Source organism: Schistocerca cancellata, chromosome 10 (genome assembly GCF_023864275.1).
Source record: "Schistocerca cancellata isolate TAMUIC-IGC-003103 chromosome 10, iqSchCanc2.1, whole genome shotgun sequence".
NCBI classification, from domain to species: Eukaryota; Metazoa; Arthropoda; class Insecta; order Orthoptera; family Acrididae; genus Schistocerca; species Schistocerca cancellata.
The window spans coordinates 76,937,193-76,959,146 of NC_064635.1; the positions used below are offsets into that span (position 1 = coordinate 76,937,193).

At 40.8% G+C, this 21,954-nt stretch overlaps 1 protein-coding gene across 4 annotated transcripts in view; it reads right to left on the minus strand.

The window, feature by feature from the left end:
- The window catches only part of LOC126106899 (nuclear RNA export factor 1-like), a 299,293-nt gene that overhangs the window by 27,587 nt on the left and 249,752 nt on the right, over window positions 1–21,954 (minus strand). For all 4 annotated transcript variants that reach the window (XM_049913313.1, XM_049913314.1, XM_049913315.1 and 1 more), the window contains one exon: window positions 15,191–15,417. In XM_049913313.1, the coding sequence (XP_049769270.1) occupies window positions 15,191–15,417 (227 nt within the window). The remainder of the gene's footprint in view (window positions 1–15,190; window positions 15,418–21,954) is intronic.

The window sequence follows — 21,954 nt, forward strand, 5'->3', positions numbered from 1 at the left end:
CACCACCACCTACTCCAGTATTGTAACCCGGAAGGCGTACACAGTCAAAGGCAGAGCCACGTGTGAAAGCACCCACGTGATTTACCAACTGACCTGCCTACACTGTGAAGCCTTCTATGTGGGAATGACCAGCAACAAACTGTCCATTCGCATGAATGGACACAGGCAGACAGTGTTTGTTGGTAATGAGGATCACCCTGTGGCTAAACATGCCTTGGCGCACGGCCAGCACATCTTGGCACAGTGTTACACCGTCCGGGTTATCTGGATACTTCCCACTAACACCAACCTGTCAGAACTCCGGAGATGGGAACTTGCCCTTCAGCATATCCTTTCTTCTCGCTATCTGCCAGGCCTCAATCTCCGCTAATTTCTAATTTCAATTTGCCGCCGCTCATACCTCACCTGTCTTTCAACAACATATTTGCCTCTGTACTTCCGCCTCGACTGACATCTCTGCCCAAACTCTTTGCCTTTACAAATGTCTGCTTGTGTCTGTGTATATGCGGATGGATGTGCGTGTGTGTGCGCGAGTGTATACCTGTCCTTTTTTCCCCCTAAGGTAAGTCTTTCCGCTCCCGGGATTGGAATGACTCCTTACACTCTCCCTTACAACCCACATCCTTTCGTCTTTCCCTCTCCTTCCCTCTTTCCTGACGAAGCAACCGTTTGTTGCAAAAGCTTGAATTTTGTGTGTATGTTTGTGTTTGTTTGTGTGTCTATCGACCTGCCAGCGCTTTTGTTCGGTAAGTCTCATCATCTTTGTTTTTAGATATATTTTTCCCACGTGGAATGTTTCCCTCTATTATATTCATATCATTAGTATACTCCATATGTTATACATAAAGCACATAAGTTTAAGTTTATTGTTAATTTACCTGAAAAAAAAATGCATGACGAACACAGTGATGTCTTGTAAATTATTAGCCCATTGCACTCTTTAAGGTAGACACAGAGTGGCTCGGCACACACTTATGTAAATTGCCACTACCTGGGCAGCGAGCGTGCCACAGAGAATAGTACAGTCTCTCTGTGGAAACAATGAGGTCACTGTCCAACAGGTTGGATATACATTAAAACAAAAAGTACACTTTCATTCAAATATATTTCCAAAACTATTACAGTACAAAACTTTTCAGTGTACTATATTTTTTGAAACCATCATCAGGATGAAGAGCTGGGTTTTGTGTGCATGTTTCACAGCAAAACAGTGTTTCACACCTGCCACCTTTCTTTTTTCTGTCTGAACACACTGCACAATCCTTATGCTTGTTCCCAGGAAGCTTGTTGATAATGTGCAACTGTCCAGTATAGCATTCTTCATCATCAGAAGTTGAACGACATCCCCGTTTCTACCCTGGATTTATTTCTTCACCAACAAAAAAATACTTAACACTGCCCAAATATGCCACGAAGGCCCAATGGTACCGACCTGCCGCTGTGTCATCCTCAGCTCAAAGGCGTCACTGGGTGTGGATGTGGAGGGGCACATGGTCAACACACCGCTCCCCAAGCCGATGACAGTTTATGAGACCTAAGCCGCTACTTCTCAATCCAGTAGCTCCTCAGTTTGCCTCACAATGGCTGAGTGCACCCTGCTCAGCAACAGAACACGGCACACTGGATGGTCACCCATCCAAGTGCTAGCCCAACCTGGCAGTGCTTAACTTCGGCGATCGGACGGGTACCAGTGTTACCACTGCAGCAAGGCTGTTGGCTCTTCACCAACTGAGTATCTTACAAAACTTTTACAGGATACTCTGTGAGACAGTTTTTTAAGTTGTTTTTCTTGCGGTGATTCTTGTATAGCAAATAGCTGTTTACAAGTCCTATTTCCAACAACCAGAAGTACAGTTTTCGCCACCATTTCAGATCTTTCATTAGAGAATCATAACTGGAAATAAAACGTCACATTGATATACTGCGCCCATCTCTGACGTATATCAATAATCACATTTGGTTTCACTGTTTCTTCCCTTTTGTAGAAAGCATTAGAACAGTTTGTTTATTTTGCCGTGCCAGAACCATAATTTTGTTATTGTGGATGGTTCTTCAGATGCAGAACTTGTTTCTCGAGTGCAGCTGGAAGGTTTTTGTGGCCGGCCTGGATAGTTCATGTGAGATGCACATTTTGTTTCAAAAGTTCATCAGCTAATGCAACAACTGTATAAAAATGGCCAGTGTAAGAGTGAGACTCTCATTTTCCTTTAGCATTTCTGATATTAGTTATCAATTGAAGAACTATTCCCTCAGAAAAATTCAAGTCTGACAAATCAACGACTATGGTGTTACTGTGTCAAAAAAGGGTATCAAACCGCAAATATAACTGTTTGATGAATCCAAAATCACATAAACTCTGAGTCCCAATTTTGTTGATTTTTTAGGATTGTACACACACAACTCTTGAATGATACTGTATATTTATAAGAAGTTAAATACCTATATGGTCAATAAATTTCGAGAAACTTGCCAGACAAGTAATCCGACACATTCTTTACTTTATTCAGATGTGACTGAACTGAGTTTTGATGTGTGTAGCACTCTCTGGATTAGAAACATGAAGTGCCCAGAAAGTTTTCATAAATTGTCTACAAGTAAAACAGGCTGAAGTCGGATAATTGTAACCATTCTCTTGAAAAAAAGTACTGCAAGTTCTTACACTTTTGTAATGTCATATTTAGTAGCACATCATGGGAGCATTTCATTTCTTCCTTGGTAACGTTTCTCCAATCCCATCATGCAGAACATTGTGGAAGTGGTGTCACTTTACATATTTTTGCTATAGCATACCTGTTTGTTTGGTCTGCTACTTGTGTTTGTTTGGTCTGCTATTTGTTGAAATAGGTTGTCTGTAAAAATTAACAGAAAGAAACCAACTGGCGATAATGGAACATTACCAGTTTCAGTGATAAAACCACACTTTGAATCATCAAAAGAAGAATCTGTAACTTCAGAATCATTTTCACTCCACATTTGCTTCGAATCTTCTGCTGAATCACCAGAAAAATGCACATCTTCAAGGTTTTCATTGTCATCTTCACTAGAATTGTTAATAAATGAACCACTCTCATCATCATCATCATCATCACTGTCTCTATCATAGTCACTTAGAGATTCCCTAAATCAAATGCTGTAAAATCTCTTACTCAGGAAGAACTGAATGTGAAGAATTAGCCATTGCACATGCGCAAACTTGAATGTAATAATTCTAACATTCGTTTCAACACAGTTGCAACAGTTTGACACTGAGTTAACACAGGTTCCCCTAAATGGCTGCACTAAGCACCATTGATGCCTAGTACTGTCAGAATTGAGCATGTGAGAGCCATGAAAAATCACGTCAAATGAAGCATTTGTTTTATTTAAAGTTTTAAGAATTTTCACATAAAAATTTGGACATTACTCTTTAGCATGCCCTCTTACACCACTTTTGTTGAACAAGTACAAAATTTACAAAGTCTTGGAAGAAGAATTGAGTGATTCTGGTTTGGAGAGAAGGAAGGGTTTAACATTCTGTCGACAAGTTAATTGAAGACAGACCATAAGCTCAGTTTAGGGTAGGAAATTGGTTGTGTACATTTCACAGAAACATTCCTAGCATATAAACTGTTGTACTCTGGGAATAATTCTAGTCCACTATTTTTCATTAGTAAGTTCACCCATGAGTTTGGAGCATTTTACTCTGTTTACTGACTGCTGTTCAATTGCTACATTAATTCTTGGCATGACTCTGTTTGCTAAATATGGCCACAATCGGGCACTGAAATGAATTCTGTGGCTACAAGTGAAAGTTTGTGCTGGACCGGTTCTCAAAACCAAATTTTCCATTTTACGTGAGCAGTTGCCTTAACCATTTTGGCCACCCAAGCATGGTTCCTGTACACCTCACACTGATTATCACAAAAATTTGGGACAGAATGTGACCTGCATGGGAGTGATCTTAATAGCCATCAACACATATATATTTATGAATGTGTGTTGTCTGATCTCTAGAACATGTCAGAAAAAACCAGCAGGGCATAGCATTCTTGAAATTGGTCTCTCCCCAAATTTTTAGAAAACACACTTTATTTATTTATATATGTGACATGTCTCTTCCTTCTCACATGGCCAAAAGAACAGACATAACACATATATCAATGATTATAGTGTGTTTTCTCAATATTTAGGAACATGATATTGAGTGGCGAAGTAAAATCTGATCAGGAGCTGCCACTTGCTTCACACAGTGGTCCGTGTCCGAATGTTCCACTTGTTACAGTTCTGGCACCACTTGTTAGGAGCAGACACAGTGGCTGTGCCAAAGACTGAGACGGCGTGGAGTTTTACAATTATTTATTGAACTTTCTTTACAATTTCTCCCTCGATGTCGCTGCCCAGCCCTGCGGGTCTCTCCGTGCCGCTGATCGGACTCGGGAGCCTCATGTTACCAGTGCTCCGCTGAAGCCAGGATGCCCTGTGGTTGAGACGAACTCGTCACCCCAGTACGGGCACGCCCACGGAGCCGCGTCACCATGAGGTCAGCTGCTGATGCCTGCTGCACCGGTGGCTGGGAAGCCGTTATTCGCGATGTCCGCAAGGTCCCATCATGGACGGACCACGCGCCGTGGGGCCGGGTTGCCGTGAAGTCCGGGCGTCAGTGCCCGGCGGCGCCTGTGACTGAGACTGCGCTGCAGCCAGTCCTGCTGAAAGTTCTCACTGTAGTTAGTCAGCCATGGTGCCAACCGAACTTGGCCCGACCTCCAGACCTGAAGTTGACATCTGATGGCGAATGGATGACTCCTGCGAGCTGGAACAGACTTCCGGAATCATCACCTATGAAGATCAAACATTCGGACACGGACCATGTCCGTCCTCAGATCCGAACAGCTTCCCAATGGCTTCTGTCTGTTGCTGCCTGCACTCCACTATTTATATCCAGCAGGACGACGTTTTTTTACCCTCGGTGGTAGCTTTTTGTTATTACTCCCGCAGTATATTGCAGCGTAACTTAGCGTGCTGGCCCTTCGTCTTACTCAGCACTCTCCAGGCTTCGCTCGGTCTGTGTGCGTCCTTGCATCAGCTTGTTGGTAGACTGCTACTGTCAGCAAGGCTATCTGTGCTTGCCTACTTCGCAACACCTCGGTCGCCGGCATGCCTCTGTTTTGCCATTCTCCTCCATTGTGTGAAGCAATGCTTACTACATGTGGCCGCAATGATATCTAATGTCTACATGATGTATAATCACAGCTGTAATTGTATCTAACTTGTAACAAATATGTTTATTTATATTTATTATACACTGAATGTCCCACAATGAATAGTAATACAAATAAATTATCAATCATAGGCATGTATTTGTCTCTACTTCACTTTGATTAAATTTCACAACATTTCTGCCAAGTACTTATTCTTTTACTATGGAGAGTATTTCTGCTAGAAAGAGCAGAGAGACAGTTGTTAGCACCCCACTTAAACAATGAACTGACATCATTTAGCTCCAGTATGATGGACATAGAGCAATTATAGGCAAAGATTAAATGGATTGCACATCATACTCTGGAGAAGCATGTGCCAAGTAAATGGATAATGGATGGAAAAGACTCACCACAGTTTAACAGAGGAGGAGATTAGTGTTTAATATCCCATTGACAACAAGGTCATTAGAGAAGGAACACAAGCTTGGATTATGGAAGGACGGAGAAGCAAAGTGGCCGTGCCCTTTCGAAGGAATCACTGTGGCATTTGCCTTGAGCAATTTGGGGAAATAATGGAAAATCTAAATCAGGACGGCCGGACTCGGATTTGAAGTACTGTCCTCCCAAATGCAAGTCCAGTGTGCTAACCACTGCGCTACCCTGCTCGATCGTGGTCTAACAACAAAATTCGAAAAAGATACATAGGAGGCAAAAGCTGTTGCAGTCTCAGTCGAAAACAGAATGCGCAACGGTTCGAAACAAAATGCACAAAGGACAACAGGCAAAAGTTAACAGAAATTCATGCGTCTGCAAAAAGATCGATGTGTGAAGCTTAGGACAACTGTCACTGTCATGCTTTAGCAACTGATCTTGCCACTACGTAAAATCATTAAGTGGGTCTACAGCTTCTATCCAGTCAATCGTTGACCAATCTGTTGGGGCAATAAAAGGTAACATAAATAAAGCTGAAGTTTTAAATTTCACATTTAAGAAAAGTTCACACAGGAGAAATGTACAAGCATACTGTTGTTTGACCATCATATAGATTCTTATACAGAGGACATAGTAATAAGCGTCCTTGGTGGAGAGAAATAAGGAGTAGAAAGGAAATAAGTAGCCAGATCCTAATGGAATCCCAATTAGTTTTTTTACACAGAGTACTCTATGGCAGTGGCCCATTACTTAGCTTATATTTATTGCAAATCTCTCACCCAGTGCAAAGTTCCAAGTGACTGAAAAAAAAAAAAGTGCAGGGGACTTCTGTATATAATAAGCATAAACGAATGGACCTGCAAAAATACAGACCAGTATCTTTAACTTCAGTTTGTTGCAGAATCCTTGAACATCTTCTCAGTTCTGATCAAATAAATTTCTTTGAGAGGGAAAAGCTTCTGCCCACAAATCAGCACAGCTTTAGAAAGCATTGCTCGTGTGAAACTCAGCTTGCCCTTTTCTCACATGATATTGTGTGGACTATGATTGAAGGGCAACAGGATGACTATACATTCCTAGTTTCTGAAAAATATTTGACTCAAGCCACACTGAAAACTGATAACGAATGTATGAGTATACGGAATATGTTCCCAGATAGGCAAGTGGCTCGATTTCTTACATAAGGTACCCAGTCTGTCATTCTCGACAGCGAGTGTTCACTAGAGACAAGGGTATCGTCAGGAGAGCACCAGGGAGGTGTGACAGGACTGCTGATATTTTCTATACACATAAATGATCTGGCGGACAGGGTAAGCAGTAGTCTGCAGCCGTTTGCTGATGATGCTGTGACGTATGGGAAGGTGCCATTGTTGAGTGACTGTAGGAGGATACAACATGACTTAGAGATGAATGACAGCTAGCTATAAATGTAGAAAAACATAAGTTAACACAAGTAAGTAGGAAAAACAAACCAACGGTATTCGAATACAGCATTAGTAGTGTGTGTTCAAACACAGCATTAGTAGTGTGCTGCCTAACACAGTCATGTCCATTAAATATCTAGATATAATGTTGCAAAGCAGTATGAAATGGAATGAGGATGTAAGTACTGCAGTAAGGTGAATGGTCGACTTTGGTTTACTGCGAGAATTTTCGCGAAGTTTGGTTCATCTGTAAAGGCTACTGCATAAAGGACACTAGTGCAACCCATTGTTGGGTACTGTCCAAGTGTTTGGAGTCCACACTAAAGGAAGACATCAAAGCAATTCAGAGGTGGACTGTTAGGTTTGTAACTGGTAGGTTACAAGTAACTGGCAGGTTACAAGTATTATGGAAACGCTTTGAGAACTCAAATGGAAATCACAGGAGTGAATGCAACTTTCTTTTCGAGGATCACAGTGACAAAATGTAGAGAATTGGCATTTCAGGCTGACTGCAGAATGATTCTACTGCTGTCAATGTAAATTTTATGTAAGGCCACCATGGCTCACACAGAGGCATATAGATAGTCATTTTTCCCTCACTCTATTTCTGAGTTGACTATTTGTGAATGGAACAGATTTGACTACATAGTAGTGGTACAGGGTGCCTTTTGCCATGCACATATGGTGGCTTGCAGAGTATATATGTAGATGCAGATGTTGATACAGGATATTGGTTAACAAATATTTCATACCGACATTGCTCATTAAACTGTTTTACAATGTTTCTTTGTTTTATCTAATGAACTACTCATCATTACCAGGATCTACAGTCCAGTAGCCATTTAGTCTAATCTTCCATATTTCATCTAATCAAAGATATTTCTTGCAGAATTCAGGCTTTTCCAGTCACCCTCATAATATTTTCGGGAATCACTGTACTGCTACGCCCTAGGCAAGCCTGTGAATAAAGGTTTTAATAAATAGACCCCAAAGACTGATACTTCCCCTCCCCCACTCCCTCCAGCCCACAATTCCCTTCCTAACAGCTTCTTTGCCAAGGAGCTGGAGAATGAAGATGTTTGGCATACTCTACACAACAATCTTCCCCAGTTTCACCCATACAGTTCCCAAAAACTAGTCCTAAACATCTTACTACTGAAGCCAAGTGAAGAAGTTAGCAACATGACGCAGTAATCACGTATGCCTTTGTAAACTCTACATTCAAATTAAACAAATTCCATGGACTAAATTACCCAAAACTTCCCATAGAAAACTCTCATATACCTAACGATATCATTTACTATCTCAAATAAAAATTAAAAAGAAAAAAAAGGGGATTCCTCTAAGAAGAGTATATGAGACTACAAAACATGGAGCTATACTGGGATATTGCTCTGTGTAGTTGTTACAGAGAACACCACATCCATTATTATATGGCAGTTTCATCATCAGACATTTTCAGCATTCATAAAACTGCCACCGAGCAAGAGGAGTTACACACTTTGAATAGTTAAGAACCATTGTTGTTGGGCATTCTATAGTCAGTTACCTATTTTTCCAAACCTGAAGAATAGCATGAAAAATTCACTTCTTTATTATGTCATCTTCAAATGGGTATATGGGACACATTAACAAACTCAGGCAAGTTCAACTACTCTGCAACTTTAGAGAAACCTTGAAACCAACAGTATCAATGTAAGTATAATGGGCATTTGAAAAGTCCGTGCAAAGTCCGAGAAATGGCACGACCGGTGCGTATCGAGGTCATGTTTAATTAGTAGCATCTTTGGAAAGAACGCACACCAAGTTTCAGCCATATTGGTCTATTTCTTTGTGTTTGGCATTCGTGTGAATCAAGGAAGTCAAGTGATTGTCACTACTTTATGAAAGGCAAAACACCTCAGGAGACTAAAAGAAGCTTGATAAGCATTACGGTAACTCTGCACCTTTGATTACAACAGTTCATAAGTGGTTTCAAAATTTTCGGAGTGGTCATATGGGCACAAGTGATGTTGAACTTTCTGGATGCCCTGTGGAGGTTACGACTCCAGAAATCATTGATATGGTGATGGATGACAGAAAAGTTAAGGTGCATGAGACTGCTAGTACTGTGGGCATCTCAAATATATGGGTACATAATATTTTTCATAAACATTTGGTCCCGAGAAATCTATCCACAAGATGGGTTCCACGATTGCTCACACCTGACCAAAAATGGAATCGTGTGAAATGTTGCAAGAATGGTTTGCAGCTGTTCAGGAAGAATCCGCAGGACTTTAAGCGCCATTTCGTCACTGTGGATCAAACGTGGTTACATTATTATACTACTGAGACCAAATAACAATCTAAACAATGGTTTACCAAGGGAGAATCTGCACCAAAAAAGGTGAAGACCATTGCTTCAGCCGGAAAGGTTATGGCGACTGTCTTTTGGGATTCGCAAGGGATAATCCTCATCAACTAAATGGGAAAGGGTGAAACTATTACAGGTGCATATTATTTCTCGTTATTGGACCATTTGAAAACCGAGCTGCAAGGAAAATGCCGGCGATTGGACTGCAAAAAAGTCCTTTTCCATCACGAAAACACACCAGCACACACCTCAGCAGCTGTGGTCGCAAAATTAATGGAAATAGGATTCCAACTCGTTTCACATCCCCCCTATTCTCTAGACTTGGATCCCTCGGACTACTACTTGTTCCCCAATTTGAAGAAATGGCTGGTGGGACAAAGATTTTATTTCAAACGAGGAGGTGATTGCAGCAATTAATAGCTATTTTGCAGACTTGGACAATTCCTAATATTCGGAAGGGATCAACAAATTAGAACAGTATCGGACAAAGTGTATAAGTCTCAAAGGAGACCATGTCGAAAAATAAAAAAGGTTTACCCCAAACACGTAAGTAGTTTTTATTTTTGCACAGACTTTTCAAACGTAGTAACCATCAAGATACACATCTTTCCACAGAAAGATTATTTTTACACAATCTTTTACTTTTTCCACAGTAATAGTGTATCTTCCTTTTCCTTCTTTCCAACACACCATACATACATACACACAAATTAAAGTACAACATCATGTTAACAGCATTTATAACTCTACTTTCTCCTTCAAACATGTATATTGAGATAAGCTACTCCTACCATAGGCCATATTCATAGTTGGTTTTCAATCTGTCTCATGTACTGCACTTATTTTACTCCTCTGTACAGTCACTCACTCCTGTAATTCTGAACTTTGTGTTTCATCAAATGCCCTCCTCTTTTATGCTTCAATAGTCATACCTGGATGTTAGCCCATTATCTTTATATTTTTCTCATAGCTAAGAGTTTATCCTCTTTGATTCCCCCTTCCAAAAGTGATGGAGCTAACACCCACCTCCACTTGCATAGAAAAAATAACTCACCTAGGTTCTACAGTGTACAGGGTGGTTATAATTAAGCTTTTGCTACCTGAGGGTACGGGTAGGAACGATGTTCAGACTGTGTGCTGCAGGATATGCATTGTTAGTAGTGTTAGTGTCACGACTTGCCGTTAGGCACCGCTAGTACTCTGATGTAGGTAGCAGCTGCAGACGGTCAACATGGCTCTGGACAAGGTGAGAAAGCTTTTACTCATAAAGCTGTTTTATCAAAACAATGGCAATAATGCTGCTGCTCTTCACGAGTATTGATGCATTGAAGGAATATGTAGAGATCCCCTTTACACACCGGGACTGGAGAACACGATTCAGAATTTTGAATTAACTGGCAGTTTAGGATTGCTCCGGCAAGAGGCCGACAGCCGACAGCGCCACAAATTGTTGAAGAAGTTACTGTTCCCATAGCTGAGAATGCTGGGCACGATGTGTAATCTTCAAGCTGTTCATTGGCAGCATCACAACAGATAAATATTCCACAGTCCACCATTCGAAAAATACTGTGGACAATAGTGAAACGATATCTCTAGTGGAGTTCCAGGCTGTCGCAGATGCAGGTGTTTGCCACAATGAGCAATATTTGAAACCTGGAACATAAACGTGGTATGCAATTAACAAATATTACTCTCTTGTGGGGAAATTAGAATGTGTATTTGTTATTTCTTTCACACATGTCCTTTCAATGTTTCCAAAAAATTTCACTGTCCTACAATCACTCGTTCTTCATGAAGGCCCTCCAAGTAGAGAAAGTTAATCACTCTGTAATTGCTGGCTAAAATTTGTTAATGTCTACTGTTTGCCAGGTAGTAATGCATCACTGCATCAGTTGTGAAATATGGGATAGTTAAGAGTAATTACAGTTCTAAAGAAGGTAGGAATTGAATTAAGAGACTGCAATACAGAAATCTAAAGCTGAAAGCAGTTCCCCACTCTGCTATGCCACCCTCTATCTCCTCTATCATCTCAGCTGACAGTCCACTGTCTCCACTACACCTTCTTTTATTAAATCCTCCTTAACCTTAGTTAATTTGTCCCAAATTTTCTGTAGTTCACACTCTGTTCTGTGTGTTCTGCATTAGAATGAAGTGTATCTAAAGACGATTCAGTTCTTTCTTGTGCTTCATTATTGACTAAGTCAACTACACGCTCCTCCAAATTATCATGTGAAGAGCCTGGAATAGTGGCTACATCTGAATCTTTGCTTTGTTCCAATGTGGTTATCATTTGTTTCCAAATTTAGGTCCTCTGGTAAGGTGGAAAGTGTCATCTATAATTGCAGTATGTTACTTTTGGATTTCTTGCTTTTCATTATGTGACTCACTGATCTGCTGTCAGTGTTGTATTTTGTCATTTTTATTTCATTTCCAAATACTGATTTTATTTTCTCAATAGTCACATTCTGATTTTGCATGGAACATCTGCATCCATTCTTCTCATCACCACAGCATACAATGTCTACGATAACACATGTTCGATTAAACTCAGCTTAATACTGCCATACAGCTAGTCATGACACTCTAGTATGCCCACAAACTCTGCTCGTAAAACCACTTGCAGTTTACCCCACAACATAAGCACCACTACACTTTTTCTTTTTTTTTAAACTAATCAATTCGGATTTTATACAGCTCACCAGAATCTTGCCACAACTAGATTTTGACAGAAAGCTGGCTCAGTGTGTAGGTCACACTGTGTCACCACAAATGAGTGTGCTATAGACACTGCTGTTGTTGCAGGTTGACGAGTCACAGGTGCAATTCACGGCGGCTGTTGTAGACTCGTCTTGGGATTCATAAAATGTCATCCCCCGTTTGGGAACTACATAACGTGTGTACAGTTACAGGTAGTAATGCAGAAATGATGCCATATGGAAGTTTAGGTCTGGCTGTGAGTTGTGCACGTATAGCCAAAGCAGCTAAGGAGATCTCTTGCATAAAGTAAGAAATACAGTTTTGAGTCTCAGTCTGCCACAAATTTTCATTGTCGTCATTTCCTTACACAGCTGCTGGTTGGTTGTATTTGCAACTGAGAATAACCTATAATACGAGCCCCTCTGACTGCAGTAGGGACTGGCATTTTACTTGGTGGGCTTGTGGCCCCCCTTAAACTCTCTGCAAGCTACTCAGTCAATCTGTCCTTCCCCTCCAATTCAGGTTCAGGCATCGAGTTGTGTATCACCATCTCCCAATTGCAGCAACAGGTGCAGTACATATACAAGACTTTGTTTCAGTTGAAAATAATCCACTCGCTTCTACACAGCTGACAGCTATGTTAACCTAAGGTTGGCCATAGCACTGCACAACCACAACAAACCCCATTTGAGTGAAAGCTGCTTCTGCTCCCACGTCCTTCACGCCACCTTCAGTACCACACTCTATGCCGAGTAGGTTGTATTGGTTACACTGAGATAAAAAGTCTCGCACAATGTGCACTACCCTGATGAACAACATAAAACTAATCTTTGGACAGCTGACCACGACAGCTACTAATCTCCTGAAGAGGTGATAATTGCCACAGTACGTGGATGAAAAAAGAACTGATACTGCATGCAAAAGATTGCTTCCATTTTATACAATGAGATGCCATAATCACACCAATTTCCCAAGTATATACACTACTGGCCATTAAAATTGCTACACCAAGAACAAATGCAGATGATAAATGGGTATTCATTGGACAAATATGTTATACTAGAACTGACATGCAATTACATTTTCACGCAGTTTGAGTGCATAGATCCTGAGAAATCAGTACCCAGAACAACCACCTCTGGCCATAATAGCGGCCTTGATACACCAGCGCATTGAGTCAAACAGAGCTTGGATAGCATGTACAGGCACAGCTGCCCGTGCAGCTTCAACATGATACCACAGTTCATCAAGAGTAGTGACTGGCGTATTGTGATGAGTCAGTTGCTCGGCCACCATTGACCAGGCATTTTTAGTTGGTGAGAGATCTAGAGAATGTGCTGGGCAGGGCAGCAGTCGAACATTTTCTGTATCCAGAAAGGCCCATACAGGACCTGCAACATGTGGTCGTGCATTATCCTGCTGAAATGTAGGGTTTTGCAGGGATCGAATGAAGGGTAGAGCCGCAGGTCGCACCACATCTGAAATATAATGTCCACTGTTCAAAGTGCTGTCAATGCGAACAAGAGGTGACCTACACATGTAACCAATGGCACCCCATACCGTCATGCCAGGTGATACGCCAGTATGGTGATGACAAATACATGCTTCCAATGTGCATCCACCGCGATGTCGCCAAACACGGATGCGACCATCATGATGCTGTAAACAGAACCTGGATTCATCCGAAAAAAAAAAAAAGACATTTTACCATTCCAGGTTCATCGTTGAGTACACCATTGCAGGCGCTCCTGTCTGTGATGCAGCGTCAAGGGTAACTGCAGCCACGGTCTCTGAGCTAATAGTCCATGCTGCTGCAAACATTGTCGAACTGTTTGTGCAGATGGTTATCATCTTGCAAATGTCCCCATCTGTTGACTCGGGGATCGAGACGTGGCTGCACGATCCGTTACAGCCATGCGGATAAGATGCCTGTCATCTTGACTGCTAGTGATACAAGGTTGTTGGGATCCAGCACGGCGTTACGTATTACCCTCCAGAACTCACCGATTCCATAATCTGCTAACAGTCATTGGATCTCGACCAACGCAAGCAGTAATGTCGTGATACGATAAACCGCAATCGCAATAGGCTACAATTCAACCGTTATCAAAGTCGCAAATATGATGGTACGCATTTCTCCTCCTTACACAAGGCATCACAACAACGTTTCTCCAGGCAACGCTGGTCAACTGCTGTTTGTGTATGAGAAATCAGTTGGAAACTTTTCTCATGTCAGCACGTTGCAGGTGTCGCCACCAGCACTAACCTTGTGTGAATGCTCTGAAAAGCTAATCATTTGCATATCACAGCATCTTCTCCCTGTCAGTTAAATTTCACGTCTGTAGCACATCATCTTCATGGTGTAGCAATTTTAATGGCCAGTAGTGTATTATGAAATAATATATTTTGTCTAAAATTTCACAGTGTGCAGAATTTTTGTAAAGACCTTCTGGAAAAAGAAAAGTAATATAAAAAACAAGGAAAATAATGGAAATACAAGATTTGACAAAGCCACAGACACTTTCATATTGGGAATAAGTCAGTCACTGATCAATAAAGGATGAGATGGAAATCAACACCAAATGAAACCAGAGGGAATTGACTATTTTAGCACAATCAACGATGTTTTAAAAGTATTACCTTGAATATCACCACCTTCATGCTTTCATGTGAAAATTACAATCTTGCGGTTTCTTGTATTAAAACTATTATACCCAGCCTCCTTCCTAAAAAATAAAATAAAAACCCACTGTGATGTACTGCAGTTGTTAAGGCATTGACTCATACCTAGTCATTCTAATTTCTGGTTTCTGTGGTTTTCCTAAGTCGCTTCAGGAAATTCTTGGATAGTTCCTCACATAAAGCATTCACAGTTCTTGCCCTATCAGAATTATGTATGGAGAACTCTGTTAATGGAGTATTTCACAACAGTCTCAATTCTTTGTTTTTCAATAAAAGAGACAATAATGCAAAAATTTCTTTAATTTTATTTATTTATTTTTTTGGTTGCTTACCATGGGTTGATAGAGAGATAGAGAGAGAGAGAGAGAGAGAGAGAGAGAGAGAGAGAGAGAGAGAGAGAGAGAGAGAGAGAGAGAGAGGCTTACCTTGCATTTGGAGTTGTCATTTGTGCATCCAAACACAAACAGCTCAATGAGAAGTAAGCATTCTTGTGGTACAATCCACGGAGTTTCGTTCGATCGCTGTCATCATAGAGTGTGAAAAAGTGCTCAATGAACTGGTCAGCAAATTCACCCGGATCACCAGCACCATTCACAATGAAATTTGGCTTCCAGTAAGGTATGCATGCTGACGTGTGTAGGTAAGTCCCATCCTTAACAGAACATAAGAAATATATAATTACAAATGCTACACTAAAACATACAGTTTCTAACTACATCACACTACATTTTTTGACATTTCAAATACTCTACAATAATTAAACCTCAAAACACAACAGCATGATTATTAGGTTCTTGCTGTATGAGAGATTTTTGGCCTTCATCTACAGGTTGGAAATCAGCATGGATACATCTTCATAAATCTGGAAGTAGCTTGGGAAAAGGTAGAACATAATCTCAAATAAAAATGGAGGAACATTGAGTGGCCACCTATTAACTGAGAGACCTCTCACTGCTATTCTCATGGCAGAAGAGTCGTGGAACATGAATACTGAGAATGTCTACAACAGTGTGCGACTAACATATGATTAATCCTGTAACTGACAAGATTTCTGAAGCAACACTGATTTCCAAAAGCCATATATGAGCACCAAGAGTCCACACACACAAACTGGCAGTGCTGCTCACAGTCAGGCATTGGCTGCACTCAGATTGTAGATTCCACACTTGAAGAGTGGTGTTGTGTAGGCAAATTACAAAGAAATTTTGATAAAAAAAATGGGGGAAGAAACAATACAGATTTCACAATGTGACATCAAAAATAGTTGTTCTACAGTGGAACAAATGTCAGACTTCGAACCAGCATACACATGGCACAAATAAAACTTTTACATTCGCTATGAAACGTGGGACAGAGTGAGAAGTGAATACACAGGAAACTATGGTACATAAAAGAAATGGTACATAATGTACAAATGCACCAATCTAAATGACACCAGTGTGTTCTGAGGATGCTAGAGAATGCGCTGCCAGGCAAAGTGCTACAATATCAACCATTGGGAAGACCACACAGTCTCTGGATTGAACCATCAATGTAGTCACCAAACATCAGATACTCAAAGCTGCTGCTGCTGCTGCTGCTGCTGATGATGATGATGACAATGACGACAATGATGAGAGCATATATACAGTGGGTTGTAAAAGAATTATGGGCAGCCAGACAGTACAAACCTAATACCATTTTTTTTCCTTCACTCACCACAAATTACAAAAAAATTTCATGCGGACTGTGTTGGGTCACTTTCCACAAAAAATACACATACATTTACAGTTATTTACATACAAAGTATTATGGAAGGTAATGGAAGGGTTTAATTTCTTACAAGCAACATCCTACACTTTCCAATATAATTAAAAACAAATTTATAAAGATATTTCTTTGCATACAGGAAGCAACAGTCCTTTGAGGAAGGAAAAACATTTTTCTCCAAAAATTTTAAAGCAGTCTCAAATAAATGATTAAGATTAAGGTCAGCTGGACAGAGCACCACCTTCTCTCTTGTGACTGGAAACATCAGCTCTGCACCAAGCTCAATCAATGAAGAAAAGAAGGAATGATTAGGTCATGTTGGAGGTTAAAGTTATGATTCCACTGGGGCTGTAAACTGTGTGTCAAAATCAAAAATTTCTTGACATTTACTACAGAACAATTTCGGATGTGATTCTTGCATATACTTTTTAATTTGGGCACAGCTATGTTTCTACAAACATATTACCACATATGTTTGAGTAATATCAAGAACTTGCAAACACAATGGAAAATAAACACAAACTGCATACACTATTGTTGCAGAGGTTTATTTGCTGTATAGTCTACATTAATTCAGGCATAGGCGAGTGAGCGTGTGTGTGTGTGTGTGTGTGTGTGTGTGTGTGTGTGTGTGTGTGTGCGCGCGCGTGTGTATGTGGCGGGGGGGAGATGGGATGGGTGTTAGTAAGAAAGCTGCATTATACTGTTTAATCCAAAGCAAATTCCTGGTTCCAGGCTAGCACAGATGGAAAAATGTTGACTTTTTTCCATATATTAAACATTAAAACACACTTTCTCTGGAATGGAGAAAGGTATTTTATTGCCTTTTATATTATTTGAAAGATGAAAATATTCTGATAAACAGTGTTGGAGGAGGAGATAATTGTTTCATGTCCTATCAGCAATGAGGTCATTAGAGACAGAGCACAAGTTTGGATTAGGGAAGAATGGGGAAGGAAATCAGCTGTGCCCTTTCAGAGGAACCATCCCGGAATTTGCCTGAAGCGGTTTATGGATCCTGATGTGAGTTTGAACCCCCCCTGCCGAATGTGAGTCCAGTATGCTAACCTCTGCGCCAACCCACTCAGTGACAAAGCTGTATCTTCAGGTTTAAAATATTGCCCCCATTCTTTTTATGTAGTCACCTAATCTTTTTATTTGAACTCTTTTTCTTTTTTTTTTTTTTTTTCAAAAATTGACAATTCCAATTTTTCTTATATTCTCTGAAAAAGAGAAATCAAATTTTTCAGTGTAACAAGCTTTAACAATGTTTTAAGTTTTAACTTCTGTGTCAAATATCTTTATTGCAACTGTGTTATAATTTTTCATCTTAAAAGCATCAATCTCAAAAAATCTAAGAATTTTACAGGAGTTGTATATCCAAAAAAAAAAAAAAAAAAAAAAAAAAAAAAAAAAAAAAAAAAAAAAAAAAAAAAATTCCAAATCAAGAGAGGTTTTTTGAACAATGTGGAAGCTACAATGAAAATAATGCATTTATTATTAGTTTCATGATTGTAATTTTGAAATAAAAAAAATGTTTTTAAGTATTTCCGGAATGTAACAGAACCTCAAGAAAAATCTGAAACCATCCAGATAAACAGTATGAGTTTGGCCTAGCATACAAACATGAGGATTCACAAATCAACAGTTCCATTGTTAACAGATAAATAAATACAGCAGTTTACTAAATTATTTGTCCAATATTTTTCTATCAGTCACGACAAACACTTACATCTTGTCTCCTGCTGATATGAAACTTTCTGGCAGATTAACATTGTGTACCAGACTGGAACTCAGAACTGGAACAACAGATTTCCAAATGGTTGGATTCGTAGGAATGTGCCATTTCCCTGGCCTCCAAGAAGTCCTGATCTTACCCCCTTCTCTCTTCTTTTCTGGGGCAACATACAGAACACTGCCAATGCAGAAAAAATTTGAAATATAAGACATTTACGAAAGCGAATTTTGACAGGCATCACCACTGTAGCACCAGAGATCCTACAAAACATACGGCAATAAATCGAGCATTGTTTTGATGCCTGCAGAGCAAGAAATAGAGCTCACATTCAAACTTTTTAAGATATGAAGAACATTTTATCTCTCTCTCTTCAATTTGACATTTGATTGTTGCATTATCTTGACCTTTTTTTTGGTAGCACTTTTTCAAGATCTCTTCATTCATTTTCGAACAGCCTGTACTGTGGTTAGGCCACAGTAGTAAACAGCAGGTTATAACGTCATTTGAGCCCTCATCCAGAAGGTTGGGTGCTGAGAGGCTGGGGACACTGGGCAGGGTTCCCGTCTCCATTGGCACTCATTCCTTTTGCAGACTGTTCAGCCAGTGGCAGGGCCAAAAATTATTCAGCCACTGCAGGTAGAGCCCTGTTGTCAGTGGAGGTGGGGTGAGGGCGGCCTTATGCCTGCCAACTGGGCTACAGATATGCCTGGCAGTAGGAGTGTGTCTGTCGATTGCTCACCAAGTTTTGTGGGGGGGGGGGGGGGGGGGGATGGGGGGAAGGGAGGGATCTTGTCTGCAGCTGTGTCCAACATTCCCATTCAGTCTAAACTTTGGAAGCAGGGAATGTCTGTTGCTCGTCATGTCACCTCAAATCCACCCAGTGGCTCAGCCAATGGTGCGAATCCAGATTCGGGATGCCCACACGATAGTACGGTGCACATGACCAGAGGCTCTGAGCTCACAGTCAGATGCAGAAGGTCAAATAATGGAAGGGGTCTGCACCTGTGAACAACTGCAGAAGGGCTAGGTCAATTAATGGTGCTGGGTCAAGACAAGTCAAATAAGCTATTGAGAACTTCCTCAGAGGACATAACTTGCACAGCTTTCCACAATTGCATCTCAAATGTCTCGATCTCTGCTCCACCTCAGAATAGACACCAGGCAGAAAGGGGCCGACGGTCAGGTGTTTGCGCCACTGAGCTGGCAGAAGTGTCTGAATGTGAAGGCTATAAACTGGGAGCCACCGTCAGATGCAATTTCTAGGGCACGGTTGTCTGGGTTTAAGCCAGGGTCAGAAATGCTGCAAGGGAGCCAACTGGTTTGGCATCATTTCTATGATCTCCTGAAACACAAGTCCTTTCATTCTGGACATCCCAGTGGAATGTGGAAAGCAACTGGAGGATGCAAGCATGGCATGAGAACAGAATGACAACTCCACTGTAACAGAACCGCCTTAGATTTCATACTTATTAAGTAAGGAAGTATACAATATGAATTTTGTGTAGCAGCAAGTGACAGACAATTTTAATGTATCGATGCTTTATCATTTTCTTTATGTTGTTGTATATTTATGTTGTAATGAGGTGTAAGGACAACACGGCCAATAGACTGAACACAACATTATGCCACCGAAGCATTAACAACTTGAACACAGTATTTAAGTAACATCCCGCAGGAAAAAAACAATAAGCTGCAGCAATACACAATGAGAACTGAGGGCGAACATAGCTCCGCTAGCCTTCAGGCTCTGACAGTGATATCTCTCTCTCTCTCTCTCTCTCTCTCTCTCACACACACACACACACACACACACACACACACACACACACACATGATAGGCGCCCTCTGCGGACAACATAATACTTCCGCACATTTGGCGATGAAAATTGTGTACCATTATAAGATACTAATGTCGTGGTCAAGCCTCTGAGTGAAAAAATTTTGAAGAGGGCTCAGATGCTGGCAGTTGTGGATGTGGAAACACAACGAACGACACATTGAACACAAGAATGTGTGTCAACAACCAACAGCCAATAACTGTTGAGAAGTGGGCCAGTGAGTGTATACAGCAATGGTGTCGGCCAAGGGGACAAAGGTGCCTGGGGAGCTGCCTGGTGTGCCGCACATTGTGAACAGGAGGCACCCAGGCAGGCAACGTCTCTGTCTGAGCCGGGGCAAAGCACATGTCGACGGGTCAACGCTTTAGTGTGTGATACACCCCGATGATCTGCATGTAACAAACAGAGAACATCTGAACAAAGCACTGAGGGGATCACTACCTGAGGGGCTGCGTGTTCCGTATGTAAGAGCAGAACACCATCCACAACAGAGAATCGATGTCGAAATATGGGATGAAAACAGAGGTCAGATGTACGATAATGTGGTGCATCCAGCCAGCCGACCAAGTTGTACAAAAGTTATGACGTTCTACAAAACAGGATCCGAAGCAACAGTCTCCACGATGTGTGTGCTAGTTAACACGAAAACCATCAACTGCCTGCTGTGCAGTGACATCGATGTGAAAACAAAGCGATTCCTCCTGATCAAATCCTGGGTCCGGACTGGCTGGCAGGCAGGACAGAGCATCAGAATTTGCTTGTCGATCGTAGGTCGGAAATGAATCTCATAGTTGTGGCACGACAAGAAAATAAACCGACTGTTGAACACGATGTGCCGCTTTATCTGGTAACAATTCAGAAAGACTGAATAAGTAAATCAATGATTTATGATTGGCACCTGGTGGAATTTGGTACCACAGAGAAAAACATGGAATCTTCATACCTTTTAGTTCTGTCTTTATTAATCAGAGTACTGTTTGGAATAGCTCCTCCTTATGTTTATCAGTCACATTGTCTTTAAGCAAATAGTTTCATATTTGTCAGAATATCCACATCACCAATTAACAATTCTCTGTGTACAAGACACAGTCGTGTGTTACGAGTTGCGTTCCCGCGAGTGTGTGCACGCGTATGTGTGTCTATTGTTGACAAAGCCCATTGACCGAAAGCTTTAAGTGTGAAAATCTTTTTGTTGTGCCTATCTGCGACTCAGCATCTCCGCTATATGGTGAGTAGCAACTTTCCTTCTCATAGTATTGTTACATTCCATCCTGGATTTTCCATTGTTTGATTTTAGACTGTACTCATTTCCACATATAAAAACTTTCCCTTTAAGAAACAAAAAGAGCCCTGCTCTCCACTTCAATCATTATATCCCGAAATTACTTTTTACTTTATCTTTAGGTTGGTTCATATTTATTATATTTCTCTATATCAAGGAGACTATCTTTCTTACTAAGCCATCTAACTCTTAATGTACCAACAACTTAATGTCACCAGTTAGTTGCCAGTCCTCTGCGTCAAAATACCCTATGAAACCTATTCTCATTATCTTACCTTACTCCAGTACAAGGTTTGTGGATTACTTCCATTCACCTTAGATAATATCTTCATTCTATATATAATAACGTAATCATGCTAATTCAAGGAATGTGAAATATTCTGCAAGATTCCTTTTGCTTTGTCAGCTTATATTCATGATCGCATACTGTGACTCTTTTGTACAACAAAGGCAGCCAGTGGTACATCACTTTAACTCAATAAATGCATACACTAGATACATACCTTCTTTTATGCACCCAAGGAGCTACAGGCTGATCTTTAAACTCAGTCTGCGATTGCTGACTGCAAATCCCAAACATTC